Source organism: Rhododendron vialii, chromosome 3a (genome assembly GCF_030253575.1).
Source record: "Rhododendron vialii isolate Sample 1 chromosome 3a, ASM3025357v1".
Taxonomy (NCBI): Eukaryota; Viridiplantae; Streptophyta; class Magnoliopsida; order Ericales; family Ericaceae; genus Rhododendron; species Rhododendron vialii.
Genome location: NC_080559.1, coordinates 31,815,191 through 31,831,046, shown reverse-complemented (window position 1 = coordinate 31,831,046; position 15,856 = coordinate 31,815,191). Strand labels below are relative to the sequence as shown.

The following is a 15,856-nucleotide window of genomic DNA, read 5'->3' as shown; positions in this document are numbered from 1 at the left end:
CTAGCGTGGCCACATCAGTTACGGCTAGGGACGGAACCAGAATTTTGTAAACACGGGGGCCGAACTATGAACAAGATTTTAAAATTTGAAGATTCAGATATCTAATACGTAGCTTGTTTGGTTTAGATTTTGAGGGAGGGTTTTTTGGGTAGAAAGTAGAAAGAGATAGAAAAAGAAATGAGATCAATAATTGAAGAAAAACTTATAAGAGGTCGTGCACAGAGAGAGAAATTGGATTTTGGGACAAAAAACAAACGCATTTTTATGTCTAAATAACACCCAAAACAAAATAAAATACCTAGATGTTCTCAACAAACAAAAAAAAATAAAAAATATATTTATATTTATAAAAAAAAACCCAGAAACCACACAGGGGCCTTGGCCCCCATATGCCCACACCTCTCTCCGTCTCTGGTTACGGCCCCCCACTTACTTCGGGGCACTCACCATATGGGGAATCGAACCCGACCTTGAGGAGTACTCCCAAAGGTTGGGCATATGCCCGAACCACTAGGGCAACCCCTAGGTGTGTCATTCTACCTTCTTTTGACGTGTGTAATATGGAGTATATTTTTTAGTGCTCGGATCATTTACGCATACCTCGATTGGTTAAGAGTTATTGGAATTAACAATCGACAAAACTTCTGATAAACGAGGAATGTTTCAATGCAACTTTTATTTGTAACGCCTTTCTTATACGGGAAAGAATCCACACATATATGGAACCCACGTCATCTAAGAGGGCGTTTGTGGAATTAATTGGCCCAACATGTCTAAAGAACCACTGCTCACTGCCAATCTATTGGGCCTTTAATGTGCAAGTACACCAAATTGACTGGGCTTCTAATGTGCAACTACTGCCTTTCGAATGGGCCTCTAATATAATGTAGAGAGGATTCAAATGCACATCTTTACCCTTTTCCGATTCAGCTTGAAGAGTAACTAACTGCTCACAACGGTCCGTACCATATTGATTCGTTAAATACTGGCCCAATACGGGTCTGCATTCCCCCCATGTTAGAGACAAGTTCCCACACGAAAAGCCGAAACGAAAAGAAAAAAAATGTTCCCCCACAAATAGGCGTTTTTTCCATTCCAGAAAACGAGCATCATGGTTTTCTTCACTCCATCAAAAAAGTTGGCCGTAGTAGGGCTGTTAGATTTCCCAGACGATTCCAACCTAAAACCAACAAGCAACCTCTAGATTATACTTTAACCGATCTTAGGTTAGGCGGCTTAGGGGAGCGACGCGATGAAACAGACCTTCCGCATTCGGGGCCCGACAAATCTTGGTTCCCACGGATTCAGACGGGTTCAGTCCAGAAATAATTTCCATGCCACAGACTAGCCCAGCCCAAGTAAGAAAGCCCAAAGGCCCATCGCAGAAGGCCCTGACTACACGTGCAACCGGATGCACTGAAGCCTAGCCCCCCCCGTCCACTATATCATCTTCTTCGCATCGCCCTCCCCTCTTTCTCTCTCTCTCATCTCGACTAGGAATCACTACGCTTTCCATATTTTCTTTTCTTCTTCTTTCACCCCTCCCCTTCGAGGGTTTTTTTTTCCTTCCCTTTTTAGTATTTTTTTCCTTCCCTTTTCCCCTTCCTTTCTCCTCCCGTGCCTTTCTTCGAAACCTTCTCCCCCCTCCTTTTCTCTCTCTCTCTCTCTCTCTCTCTCTCTCTCTCTCTCTCTCTCTCTCCATATAAATATATAGCTGTCTGTGACGATGATGCAGCAGCAGCAGCAGCAGCAGCAGAGGCTGAAGCAGCAGCAGGCGTTGATGCAGCAATCTCTCTACCACCCTGGCCTTTTGGCTCCCCCTCCCCAGGTTCGTTCCCTTTGCCCTATTTTGTTTTTTGTGCCCAAATACTTGATTTGATTTTTTTTTTTTCTACTACTATGTCTTTTCCCGTGAATTAAAAGTTGTTTTATCTTTCATCTGTTGTGTTTCGATTGATAAATCTACTGTTTTGATATATACACACCCACACACACACTCTCCGGATATATATATTTCCAACGGAGCTTATCCCTTTATCGTTACGGTTTTGGGTTTTCCTTTCCTGTTTGATGCGATAACGTGAGAAATAGAGGTGAAAGAGTTCAGTCGTAGTTTTATTTTGGTTAAATGGTGTCCTTATTTAGCTGTTGAGTTACTTAGAGAAATGTTGAGTAAGGGCCAAGAGCGGATTCCCAAGTTTACAATAATTTGATTTTAGGGCTCCTGAATTTGGGTAAGGCCAATGGACCTTTTCGATGAGTTGAAAGAGAGGTGTTTCACCGTGTTTGGTAGACAATGGGACGGTGGAATGCGGCATTTTGTGGATTGGTTTTTTAATCGGGGGAGGGAAACAGAAGCTATGCAATTGTACAAGACCTTGCTTGATAGACAATTCAAGATGATTCCTGCGACTTGTAATGTGCTGATAGAGATATAGCTTAAGCACAAGAAGAAAAAGGAGGCTTGGGCATTATAGGGAATTGTGGTTAATACTCACACCCCGTCAACTTTCCAAGGGGTTAATTCAGACTGCTTTTGACATAATGGTTAAGGAGTGTTTCAAGTTAAGGAAAATCTCCGAGGCATTTGACGTGTTCAAGGAAGTGGGGAAGAAGCCTGGGTCAAAGCCTTTCGCCATGGATGTGGCAGGATACAATGACATTATCACTCTGTATTGTGAGCATTATCTTTTTAACTGATGGTACTATTACAAAGTTGGTAGTGATTTCATCTATCAAAGGCTAGGTTCTTGCCAAAAAGGAATGTTCTTTGCCATCTGATTATTCTATGTTAACAATGCGCGGGTGCTAGTGAAACTCTGTTTTATGTATGAACATGGGTCTGACAATTAATATTGTTTCACTTTCCTGAACATCATTCCACTGGAATATACCCTGTTGAATCTCTTGTTTTCGGGGTTGGTTCAGGGTTAATTGGTGACTTGGACTAAAGGTTTTACAAAAGGATTTTTTCGTTCATGTTTAATGCTATAGGGGGTGATTTTTTGTTTTGTTATAGTCATTTTATCTCTGTTCTTTCGGATAAGCGTCTTAATCGCTGGTTCCTTTATGACTGAAGAAGTCTGCCAACCTGTTGAAAGTTTAAGTTTTCTTGTTATTGATGGGCCCATTCGACATACATGTAAGTTTTCGTTATTGAGATATGCATGGAAAGTGGTTTGACACTTTGCGGCTCATTAAGAATGACAACCGATATTAGAGGTTTAGTGTTTCCCAAAAAAGATGGATTGAAGCCTTGTGGGCAAGGCTTTACAAACTATCAAGCCGCTCCCTTGCTTCCACGCAAAAAAACTTTTCAGGTAGTCTTCGTTCTTGTAAGGAAGGAAACAAGCAATGCGAGTTGGAGAGCGTGTCATGAATAGATTATGGAGAGTAATGTGAAGGTATGGTGACCTTGGTCTGGATGGAAATGAAATGAGAGATTGGAATGTTCTCTATTGTTCCTTCCTCCATGATTGTCGAATTTGTCAGATTCTTATGCTTCCTATTGCGATTCAATTTGTTTTGACTCCTATGCATTGGACTTTCTCAACCCAACTCGTCTTAGCATATAGCATTGGTTTCACCACTTGGTTCAGGTATATTGAATCCTTTGCCCTATTCCATGCAATCAAAGGCTACAAGTTGAGGATGAACCACAAGCTAACTATATTTCCTCAATCCTCATTATGTTGGCCCGAAATAAAACAACCCCATAAAAAAGCAGACCAATCCAAAACTTGATTTGACAACTATGCTTTCCTATGATTAGCCAATATACCATACTTGAAATGTGTTTGCAAGGTTTCAGTGAGTTTTTCTCCCAATACATGGTTAGTTTTATGTCTTAGATAGGTAGTAGTAGCTTAGATATTTTGTTTTTGGCCCTTTTTTCCCTTTTCTTGTTTCTTTACAATTTTATTTTGCAGATAGAGCCCATCTTGAGTGGAAATCTGCCTCCTGGGTTTGATTCAAGTACTTGCCGCAGTGTGTGAGTGTCATACAGATTTTTCTTTTTCTTTTTTTCCTCTCTTTTTCTTTTTGAATTTTTCTGTGTACCTTTGCCTTAATTTTATTTACTCCTTTGAATGAGGTTCAACTTGTCTCTTTTTAACTTGGAAAAAGTTTAATTGTTGCCTATGTTGGCATCATTAATTTTGTATATCAACAGTATCGTAATTTGCACGGAAATAGACCCTCTCTCTTTCACTGCAATATAAGAATGATTACTCATGTTTACTTTCTCACAGTTTTATGTTTGCCATTTGATGCTTGTGTTTATTGCTTCATATCATTAAGTTACACAAGTGTATCATTGGTTTAGTCAACTTTCATCTATGGGGTAATGCAGGTATGTTGGGAATGTTCACCCACAGGTTACAGACCCACTTCTTCAGGAGGTTTTCTCAAGTACTGGTCCTATTGAAGGTTGCAAGCTCATTCGGAAGGAGAAGGTATGCTTTCATCACAAAACTTGCCGCCTTTCCTTCTTAATGGTTCCCCTCTCCTGGTTATACTGGTGCATTCTTTCATGTTATGCAGTCATCCTACGGTTTCGTGGACTACTTTGATCGCAGATCAGCTGCTCTTGCTATTGTGACTCTTAATGGAAGGCATCTGTGAGAAGCATTTTTATAGCTTGTTGTGTAATGTGTATATGTTTCCTGTTCGGCTGTTCCTATATACTGATATGTAGTTTGCAGGTTTGGGCAGCCTATAAAAGTTAACTGGGCATATGCCAGTAACCAGAGAGAGGACACATCAGGTCTAAGATCACTTCTTTATGTTTGATGGTACTTGTACTAAAATTGTTTCAGCATAATTAAGTTGTTGATATCTCTTTGTTTACGTTTTTTGTAGGCCACTTTAACATTTTCGTTGGTGATCTTAGCCCTGAAGTTACGGATGCTACCCTGTTTGCATGCTTCTCTGTTTATCCTAGTTGCTCGTAAGCTTTCATTTCTTGCTCTCTATTTTTTTTTTGGGCAGAGTTTCCATCGCATCAGATTGGAAACATAACATAGGTTCGGGACCTAGCATTTATCTGGATGTTTTTTTTGATCTTTCTACTGCCGTTCACAGAGATGCAAGGGTTATGTGGGATCAAAAGACTGGGCGTTCAAGGGGGTTTGGATTCGTCTCTTTCCGAACTCAGCAGGTATTGATCTAGTTAACAGATAATAGTCATCATTGTTCTCGTGTTTGTTTTCATGTGGTTTTACATGTACATGTCATGACTATTTTCTTTTTGTTTCTTCTTGGCCAGGATGCTCAAACTGCAGTGAATGATTTGAATGGTGAGAATAGCTTCATTGTTTCTTCTCTATCCATTCTTCTATTGATATTTATACTCGGTATTCTGTTTCTAATACCAGCACAGAAAGAGCTACAAGTAAAACAAAATGGGACTAGTTTTTCCCACTAGGATGTTTTTAATGGGATTCATAATCAGATTAGTCTAGGCTTTGAGCATACACTATTGAACATACTTTACTGTGCTGTTAAGAGGTATTAAGTACCGCTGTTTGATTTGTTCAAATCGTAAAATAAGTTCCAGTCTCATCAGGAAATTCAGGTATTTGTTTAGCATGAGATTTTACCATTTAGAAGGGGCCATGGAACTTGGGAGGGGATAAAGCAAGTAGCTTTTTATCCATCACACAACTATTATACTTCTGTTTCTTTCTGGCTCACTCCAGTAACTTTTCAATTAATTCTGTACGTTGTTATCTTCTAATCTTAAATTATAGGAAAATGGCTCGGAAGCAGACAAATCAGGTGCAACTGGGCAACAAAGGGAGCTGGTGTTAATGATGACAATCACAATTTGGATGGCAAAAGCGTGGTGGAACTGACAAATGGGAGTTCAGGTATAGATGATTAATGATGTGGTTCTTCAAAGTTCTCATTTGCTAAACAGTTGCATAGGCGAAGTTGCAATGATAAATTTTAACTTCTTTTCGCATAGTTCTGTTCTGTTTTCTCTTTTCTTTTGTGGAAGACTATGATTAGGATGTGATTTTTGACTATAAGTGCTGTTTTTTTTTACTGTCATCTAAACTCATGATCGTTTTTGTAAAAAGCTTTAAAAGCCGGCTCATGAATTTGAAAGCATTTCTAGCATAGGTATAATATCTGAGTTCTAGCATAGTTTGAAATGAATTTCGACTACTGGTGCAGTTTTTCTTTGATTTCTGCAATATACTGTAATTCATGAGCATAGTTTTGAAAATATTAGCTGCTCTGTAGATTTTGAGGCGTATGCATAATGTATCACTGTCACAGCTTCCAAGTCCAAGTCTGCTTTTAATTGGGTGAAGTAAAGTCCTATTTACCCGTGTCCATATTTCTAAGGAAAATTTAGAATCGGCCAATGTTTTACTGGTCGTACATTGATCGGTATTTGATTTTTACAATTTTAATTCTTTTGATATTAGATCTTACAAGTATGGCATTGTTCTTGTGCAGAAGATGGTCAAGAGAGAACCAATGAGGATGCTCCAGAGAATAATCCTCAGTACACCACTGTTTATGTTGGCAATCTTGCTCCGGAGGTGAGGATTTGACACTTATAACCTACATGTGTGATGTATTTGTATTCTGGAGAATTGGTTATCTTCTTAGTTATATAGGATAGACACCTTTTGCTGGGCCTTCTGGAGCCTGTTGTGGGGGCAAAGGAGAGTAGCAAATCTTGTTACTAAACTTGTTTTTCATCATTGTTTTTCTGTTGGCATTTTTATTACTTGAAAAGGGCATAGGAAGACTTTCGTAAAGGAGGGAACTCATCTGGTCTAGCTATAAAGATGTAGCAATAGAAGACCAACAAGACTTAAGCTTTTGGTCACAATCAATTGGGGTTGGCCTTATGAATCTTTTTTTTCTCCATTCTGTTCTATCCTATATGTTCTGGTTAATTAAATTATTCAAATATTTTTTACCACAAGATCCCATGTTACTTTTTATGCCAAGTGTTACCAGTATATTTTCAATTTTGAGCATGCATGCCCTGTGTTTCTCATAAACAGCATCATGAACACTATTTTTCAGGTTAGTTCAGCTGATCTCCACCAGCATTTCCATCTTCTTGGTGCTGGTGTTATTGAAGACGTCCGCATACAGCGAGATAAAGGTTTTGGTTTTATAAGATATGGTACTCATGCTGAAGCAGCTCGGGCTATTCAGATGGGAAATGCCCGAATTTTCTTTGGCAAACCAATTAAGGTACCCTAACTGAATTGGCCACCATATAAATAAGATGATGAATATTTTGCACCCGTTGAACCTTCAGATGTTTTGTTGCATTGTTATTTGTTTACAAGGACTCACTTCGCTTATAGGAATGCTATCCAATTCCATGTTGTATGATTTGTTCAGTTCTTATATCTATATGGCATAAGCAAGAATATGCAGACTTGCATTTTCACTATTTTGACGCTTTTTGTCCGTCTTACTAATTGTGTGCACTGGCTATATATGTTTGTCTTTTGATTAAGATCCCCGAATTTGACTCCATTACTTGTTATGGGCCGGAAAGCATCGTTATTGGTTATGCTGCTTATGCTTATGCACATGCACTGTTTCTTTTGCTCTTTTGTTTCATCTGCGGACTAGGACTTTAATATTCAACTTATATTGATTGCAGTGCTCCTGGGGCAGCAAACCCACTCCACCGGGGACCAGCTCTACTCCTCTGCCACCGCCAGCTGCCGCACAGATGCCAGGTTTTTCTGCCGCTGACCTTGTAGCTTATGAGCGACAACTGGCATTGAGTAGAATGGGGATGGGGATGGGAATGGGAATGGGAATGGGTGCACAAGCTCTGATGCAGCCGCAAGCACAACAGCGATTTGGTGCTGCTGGAGCTAGTCAGGCAATCTATGATGGTGGGTATCCAGGCATTGCCTCCACCCAGCCATCGATTTATTACCAGTAATAAATAATTATGCAGGTCTTCCAGGAAGGAGTCTGTAACTTTAACTCGATGTAGAATGTTTGCTCTTGCACTTGTTTTTTTTTTTTTTTCCAAGTGGGCTGTGTCCCCTATACCAGCTGTGTGTATGGGCATGTAACTTATACTGGAGATGGTTTCTCCTGCAAATCTCATCTAAACCACAGTTTCATGGGTGAGCGACTTCGTTTTGAATTTTCTAGTTTTCATTTGAAACTGTATCATGTGGTTTTCTTATAAATAGTGAGTTGCTACTTCTTATAAATGATAGTAAATTGCTGTTTTCTTCTGTTGAGGCTTGTAGTACCAAGGCATCAGTGCTTTTCGGATTACAATAGTAGTTATGATACTTTTGTAATCCTCCTTATGAGAACAATTGGGGGAACTCATTTAATCTCAACAAAAGTCCTAAGTCGGAAAACTGCTTTCTGTGCTCGGTTTTTACCATGAGTAAGTACGAGGCTTGTGTACTCGCGATTATGTTTGTTCCATATGTGGAAAGCTAGAGTCTGGTTTGAAGAAATACAGGAACTGCTGAAGGTATACTCTTGAATTATTGGTTTTTCCTTACTTTTGTGGATGTGGGAAAACTGAAATGCATTGGAGAGGCCATGTACCAAAATGTTGTTGCTAAAGGAATGCTATCACAGATGTGAACCGGAGTGGGCATGTGCACCGGTGCCAAGCCCTGATTAGAGTGATGCATTTGCTGCATCTGATGACTCTCAGAACGAAAGCTTTTAGACTACTCTCAAATCACCTCCAATCTGCCATACTTTGCCTGATTCTATTGTGGTTTGTCAAATCATAAATTTTCTGCGTTTCAGTTGGCACAATCTGGACGGCTACCTATCGCTAACATGCTTGGGTGAAATGCAACAAGATACATAACCGGCTGGGGATTTGCTGCGTTTCAGTTGCACAATCTCTCTCTCTCTCTCTCTCACACACACACACGCACGCGCACACACTCTCATGGTGTTGAGTAAATGCACAGACACTTAGAAAAACCTTTCCCCAACCTGTGTTTTTGGAGGGACTTTCTGAGAAAACTGAATGTCAAGGGAAACACCGTGAATTCGCTGAGAGAAATCCCTTAACATTCTTTTCCCTTCCACAGATTCCTCAGCGAAATCCTTTATTTGAACATCGGTTATCTAAAATGACAGCTTGATAAAATTGAAAACTATAATGAAAGTATAGGAGATCGTCTTCTTCCTTTTTCCATCCCTTACATCCCAAACTTCAAGCAAAATTGCGAAGGGAAATCATTATAGCTTCCAACTTTTACGTAAAATGCATACACGTGTATCTTCGCCACAGTTATAATCGCTATCACAGAGTAATAACAGCCTAGATTGCAAGAATCCCGGTGGTGAAAATCCGGCCGTTGGCGTAAGGCGAGTTTGAAACATCTGCTGCAGCTGATCTTGAAGCTTCAGAGCTGCAGCACTGCTCCTTCCGCTCATCCGTTACTATCTGCCTGAATCTACACTCCGTGCTGCAAAATGCTTTCTCTCCCCTGTTGACAATTTGCATTTCGTTAGGTTTACGGGCACAAAATTCAGCTGGGAAATGCAAAAGAAACACTGCTTGGGTATAAAATTCAGCTGGTTACATTTCGTTGGTACTGAGACGTTCGTTTTGGGTCTAAAAACCTCTCGGCACAATCTCCAATAAATTTTCTCTATCTATATCTCTCCACTCATTACTGTAAAAATAACCTCCATCAAAACTCAAACCGAACAAGGGTGCTGGCTTAGTACTAGTCAGGCTTCACAAATCCAACAGTACCGTTGGCAAGAAACCGAGAGACGTGTCCCAATTCACACTCATGATGTGAATCTCATATCCGTTTAGATCATTCAGCCTTGAGCTGTAGATCTAGTCTCTGCAGGGTGATGTTAAAAAGGCATAAAATGAATCCAAGATGAATCACAAAAGGGTACTGTACCTATACATGTAAATGTCTCTGCCGTGGAGCTTCTTCTGGCACAAGTGGCATGAACTGAGAAAATCAGATCCAGGACAAGCCCTCGTATCGTCTCCGAATAGCGCCGGCGATATGTCGAAAGCAGCGACATGACCACAGTTTTCGCTTCTCTTATCGATCACAATTCTATCATGCCACCCCCCACTTCTGCCGATTTCAACTCCATTGTCACGATAAACTCTAGTGTCGTAGTCCTTGTTTGGCCCATGAAAGGTCACGAAAGTATAATCCTCCTCTAAATCATCAATCAACTCCATTTCCTCCAACTCTCTTCTGCATCCACCGCGATCACTATCGTTAGGTGGTAATTTAACCGGAATCGGGTTGGAATTCCGGCTCAAATTCCGGACAAAAACAGGCTTACTGGCCCGAGTATCCGACCCGGGGTCGCCTGCAGATTTCTCGAGGGCAGCCACAATACCAAGTCCAACCCCACCAAGATCGTAAATATTCTTGAGGACTCTTGGGGATTGGATCTTGACGTCTAAAGGACTTCTTGGGCTAGTAGCCGGAGCATCCGCAAACCCGAATCTTTCACCGGATCCCCACCCTCCGACAAGCTTTCCGATGACCGGCCGTGGTTTGTTGCCTGACATGATGACTCTAGCTAGCGTTTGGCAGCCGGCAAATCGGGAGCAATGGTTACATGGGAGTGTGTAAAAGGAGAGAGAGAGAGAGAGATATGGGCTTCTTCTCAACTCCACAATACTAGTACTCCCTCTGTCCTTTTTTTGTGTCCAGTATTTCATTTTGGGCTGTCCCTTAATAAGTGTCCATTTTGTAAAGTTAGGGGGATAAAAGTTGGTGTATTGTCTATTTTGTCCCTAAAAGTAGATTTTATTTTGAAAAGTTAGTGAGTAAAAGTATAATGATGATGGGTAAGTAAAGAAAGTGGAGGAAAAAGCTGATGTCAAAGGTGTAATGATGATATCTTTTTAATAAATTGGAGTTACGAAGCAGGACACTTAAAAAGAGACGGAGGGAGTAGTATTTTCAAGTCTCAAAAAATCTCTGTATTATATACTCCCTCCGTCCCATAATATTTGTTCGGTTCGCAAAACGAAGACGTAAAAATAATACAATTTTTGTAAGAAAAGTTAAAAAAAAATTCAACAATTTACTAGATTTTGACGAGTTCTTTGAACTCAAGAAAAAAATTTGAATTTTTTCTTGAAAAAAATATATTATTTTATAGTCCTGTTTTGTGGACTGGAGAAATATTATAAGACGGAGAGAGTATAAGGTGATGGAGATGGAGTGGTTTGGACTTGGCAATGGTTTTGGTAAAAGGGAGCAGATCCAGTCAAGTTTCTTTATGGTTAGTTCTGGACTATTTGTGGGCTCTTTCCGGGTCTATAGAAATGATCGGAACCTTTCACTTTTTATAAATCGCCGAGAAGATTAACCGCGTCGAAAATCATGTCGATCCGATACCATTTGATATGATTTCATTAATTTTGTAAAAAAAATAAATGTGCAAGATTGGATTACAACCCATGTAATACATAAGCTTAATGCATTTCGAAATCACATCAAATAGTATTGAATCAATGTAATTTTTGAATTGGTTAATGTTTTCAGAGAGCTCTAAAAAGTGAACGGTTTCGATTATTGTTGAAGACCGAAAAAAGTACACAAATGGCCCAAAATTGGTTCGAACTGGACCCTGAGAAACTTAACTGGACCTTTGCCCGTAAAAAACGTCAATTATGAGTGGGCCAGAGGCCTGGTTGTTGTTTATTTATATACCAGAAATGCTGCTGGTACAGCAGGTTCTGCACAGACAGCGCGTGTTTAGGCCCGTCTCAGATCCAACAAAGATAATTGAAACTGCTCATTTTGTTCAATATATTTTGCCTAAGGTCCCTGTAAAAAATCAACTTCATCTGAAAACGATAAGGGCATTTGCGAAGCGTCCAAAATCCCTACAAAAGAATTCTGAAGCGATTTTGGACACTTCGCAAATGCCCTTATCATTTTCGAATGAAGCTGATTTTTTACAGTGGCCTTAAGAAAAATATATTGAACAAAATGAGCAGCTCCGATTATCTTTTTTGAATCCGAGACGGGCCCAAACGCATGCTGTACGCGCTGTGTGTGTAAAACCTGTTGTACCAGTAGCAAGATCCTTTATACACTCCCTCCGTTCCGGTTTGTTTGTCCCATTTTTGACCTTTTTGAGAGTGTTTGACCTTTCAAAAAATTGTCTATAATTTTCAATTCGTAATGTTTTTAATATGCAATATGGATCTTATTTGAAAGATCTCAATTAATTTTATTATACAAAAAACATTATAAAATGTAAGATATACGTATATTTTTTAAAGACACGAATTTCGATAATTTGAACAAATAATGCTACTCATACAATATCTCACATACACGTGGGATCTACACATGTAATGTGTGTGAAGCCCACATGTACGTGAGAAATTGTATTTAATGTTGTGTTTGAATAGTCATGTGAGTAGCATTTTTGATTTTTTAAAGAAAATGTCAATGTCCCAATGATTGTTACCTAAACCAAAGGGGATCGGACCCACATACTTGCCGTTGTCTGACGCACAAAAGAATCTACCCCTATAAATGAGCACTAATTCCGATCCCAAAAAAAAAAAAAAATTACAAAAAGAGAGCAATAGTAGTAGTAATAATTACTGAGACCAATTTTTGAGCAGTGCTACGTGTGGGGCCCACTCCGGGCTCGGCACAGATAATTCAAGCTGTTCAATAATTTTTTAAAAAAAACCGAGTGGGACACGTGAGAAATCATTCCTGTCCAATACGATTAGATGCTCGATTCAATCTTTCACTTATGAACGGCTCGGATCATCTAATTTTTGGAAGTTTGGATCGAGCACTTACACGTATTGGACGGGGTTGATTTTGCACGAGCCCCACTCAGTTTTTTTTAAAAAAACTATTGAACAGCTCGGATTATCCGTGCGAGGCCCGGAGTGAACCCCACACACGTGCGGTGGCCGGTCACCACTTTTGGGCTCGGTGGCCGTAGTGTTTTCGCCAATTTTTTTGGCAAAGATTATTGGGAAAATGACGGCCCAGGACGTGTTTTGATAATTAATACCCGTCAAGGACATGCTAAGAACATTTAAGAACATTTGTTAATGCTGAAAATGTCCTTGAAGGTATTAATTATCAAACACGTCCTTGGCCGTCATTTTCCCAAGATTATTTGGCCTATTGGACAAAGGTAACACGAACCCATTATAAAAGGGTTCCCTTTTTTTTGAACGGCAAGGGAAGGCACCCATCAGAATAAAATAGAATTGCTAGGTTCTTTTTTTTTTTTTTTTAGCTTATATAAAAAGTGAGGTTTGACCATCAAAAAATGCCCTCCAATGTTCAAGTTCTAGTCTTTAGGTGCGCGCATGGGTGAACAAAATAGTACTTCCAAAATTGAAAACTCTCTTTCGTAACATGATGTAACAACCGACACGAAAACCATTCCCCATTGCCAAAAACCACCAAGTTGTAGGTCGGTGGGATATTATCCGGAGTTGGCTATCACCAGAGTTTTTGTTTTTATAGTGCCCTAGTGATGGATATTTATTTGGGCTTTTTTACCACTAGGAAGTAAAAAATATTTCTCACCAGGTCACCTCCAATTAATTAAACACCAAAACCCTATGAAAATACCTAAAACTCTAAACCTTGAAAGTGCATAAATCCTAAGGTACTCTATAAAAGTGCCCAAACTCTAGGGTATCCTATTAAAGTGCCTAAATCATAGGTATCCTATGAAAATACCTAAACCCTAAGGTACCCTATGAAAGTGCCTAAATCGCTAAAACCTTATAATAGGAAAATGAACCTTAAACCCCCTATGAAAATGCCTAAACCCTAGGACTCTATGAAAGTGCCTAAACTTAAACCCTAGGATATTCTAAATCCTAAAATTCTAGGGCGCCTAAAACCCTAAGATACCCTAAAATTCTATGGTATCCTAAAACCTTAAGGTATCCTAAGATTTTAGAATACCCTAAAATCCTAGAGTGACACTTTCATTAATGATAAATGTATTTTGTAAAAAATAAATCTAGTGATAATTCAATATTTTATCTTACCTTAATAAAAAATATTTTTTATTTTCTGTACCCAGCGGTAATAATCCTTTAGTTCTGATTACGCTACAGTTCTGGCCTTCAAGAGTGGGAGTAGCCTAAAGATTCTTTTGGGAAAAAAAACAGAGAAAGGCCCCACGGCTCCTACCTGTATGACGCTAATTGGTCCAAAGTGTTGGAGCCCGCATTATTAGACTCTTATTTTATACATACCTAGACTCAAACCCGAATAAAATATCAGAGTTGTGCATTAAGTAACGATAGCCCACATGTTAAAGATTCATTAGATCCTCATGAAGCGAATATTTTTTTGGCCGATCCCAATGGATTGAGATTTAAGTTTGATTTGATGTGATTTGATTAAGTTTTGTACGAAAACCATGTATCAATTGTTTCTTCTTTATTTTTTTTTTATTATTCCTGTAAATAATTTTTGAGGTGTTACATAGATGTCGACCGCCTCTCATTTTCTCGAGTTTTAATGGATGAAGAAAATATCAGTTTTTGTCTTGTCTATCTGTAAATGCTCCTGTCAATATCATTTTAGGAGGTGGAGCATGATTCAAAAATGATATTCATACAACAATTCAAACACAATATGAAACACAACCTCTTACGTACATGTGGGCTCCACACATAATACTATGTGTGGACCCTACATGTATGTGAGAGATTGTGTAAATTATTGTGTTTAGATCGTTATATGAATAGCATTATTGAGCATGATTGTACTCCTCTCAGAGTGAAAGTGACCCACCGCCCAATCACCAAAAACTTAAAACGAAAACTTTTCAGAGAGGAAAACATATTTAAATTGAGTTCAAATCACCTGGTTTTTCTTGGATATTTCACAGAATACTTGCGTAAAAGTCATAATTTTTTACTTTTCTGATTCCTTTATCCGAGACGTATCCATAATACATAAAAGCTTTTCGCAAATCTAACATACATGATTTTCCTTTCCAACAATAGAGTCACCTCACCCTCACGCGTAAACGGTGAAATGATTGTGTGAAGGGTTCTAGAGATTAGTTCACGGTGCCATTTAAAAAAAAAGAAAAAGAAAAAGAAAAAGAAGAAATCCATTTAAACAAATTGGGCGTAAGCCAGAGGGTGGTGTCCCTGTCGGGATATTTTTCACACTTTGTGGAGGACTGTCTTTTTGCAATCATTTCTTCTCCACCTTGCAAAAGACTTTAAGACTGTTGATAGATACAAATGGAGTATTAATTATACCTTATCTTGAAAATAATATCATCTAATTAAGCAAGAAATCAAATTCATTGGTGGGTCCATATTACACAGCAAGTGTGCAGCTAGTCGTTGTTTGTACTCCTACTATAATTTATTTCACGAGTAACTAAGAGAGAAAATTATATATTGAGGTTAACAAAATAACTAATTTAGGTTAATAAAATAGGTTCCGTGCAGACTCTCGGCCTCTAATTTTTTTTAGTCCGTCGAAGGACTTGAAAGAAGCCGAGTCCATTTCGCAAAACCATAAAGAAGCTATTGCACCGTTTTTAATTTCCTTGCAATTAAATCAAAATTCAAATTATTAATTGTGGACTCTCATTTCTCTTCAAAACATGCAATTTGCTGCACATCTTTTTCTTTTCCTTATGCTAACGATTTGGGCTCAATCCAGAGAATCTGTGATACCAAGGCTGTGTTTTTTCCTAAATGGAGTGGGCCGACCAAATGCATGAAAACCAAGAACAAGCAATGAGTGACTTTGCAACATATTAGCCCCATATGCTGGATCTAAGAATCTTATGTTAGGACCATTGGTTACTGTCTCTTTTTTTGACAAAACACATATTTAATTGT

The 15,856-nt window shown here is 39.0% G+C and overlaps 2 protein-coding genes across 3 annotated transcripts; one reads left to right on the top strand and one right to left on the bottom strand.

The window, feature by feature from the left end:
* Positions 1 to 1,462: 1,462 nt before the first annotated feature.
* LOC131320000 (oligouridylate-binding protein 1-like) lies at positions 1,463 to 8,240 on the top strand. 2 transcript variants are annotated; one of them, XM_058350516.1, is made up of 12 exons: positions 1,463 to 1,828; positions 3,930 to 3,991; positions 4,352 to 4,454; positions 4,543 to 4,619; positions 4,704 to 4,765; positions 4,861 to 4,948; positions 5,083 to 5,158; positions 5,267 to 5,297; positions 5,751 to 5,870; positions 6,472 to 6,554; positions 7,051 to 7,224; positions 7,646 to 8,240. In XM_058350516.1, the coding sequence occupies exons 1-12, from the start codon at positions 1,727 to 1,729 to the stop codon at positions 7,934 to 7,936; spliced, it is 1,269 nt and encodes a 422-aa protein (XP_058206499.1). In that variant the 5' UTR covers positions 1,463 to 1,726; the 3' UTR covers positions 7,937 to 8,240. The 2 variants fall into 2 exon arrangements, with proteins under 2 accessions (XP_058206499.1, XP_058206498.1); XM_058350515.1 differs by having other exon boundaries at positions 1,464 to 1,828; positions 6,469 to 6,554.
* An 864-nt stretch (positions 8,241 to 9,104) lies between these two features.
* On the bottom strand, positions 9,105 to 10,678 carry LOC131320001 (FCS-Like Zinc finger 14-like). Its single transcript, XM_058350517.1, has 2 exons — positions 9,906 to 10,678; positions 9,105 to 9,473 (listed from the first exon to the last, which is right to left on the bottom strand). The coding sequence occupies exons 1-2, from the start codon at positions 10,538 to 10,540 to the stop codon at positions 9,305 to 9,307; spliced, it is 804 nt and encodes a 267-aa protein (XP_058206500.1). The 5' UTR covers positions 10,541 to 10,678; the 3' UTR covers positions 9,105 to 9,304.
* Positions 10,679 to 15,856: the final 5,178 nt, after the last annotated feature.

Coding starts and splice junctions, on each gene's coding strand:
- LOC131320000 (XM_058350515.1), top strand. CDS start 1,727: ATGATGCAGCAGCAGCAGCAGCAGCAGCAGAGGCTGAAGCAGCAGCAG. Junction 4,949..5,082: donor TCTGTTTATCCTAGTTGCTC/GTAAGCTTTCAT, acceptor TGCCGTTCACAG/AGATGCAAGGGTTATGTGGG. Junction 5,159..5,266: donor TCTCTTTCCGAACTCAGCAG/GTATTGATCTAG, acceptor CTTCTTGGCCAG/GATGCTCAAACTGCAGTGAA.
- LOC131320001 (XM_058350517.1), bottom strand. CDS start 10,540: ATGTCAGGCAACAAACCACGGCCGGTCATCGGAAAGCTTGTCGGAGGG. Junction 9,474..9,905: donor AGAGACATTTACATGTATAG/GTACAGTACCCT, acceptor AATTGTCAACAG/GGGAGAGAAAGCATTTTGCA.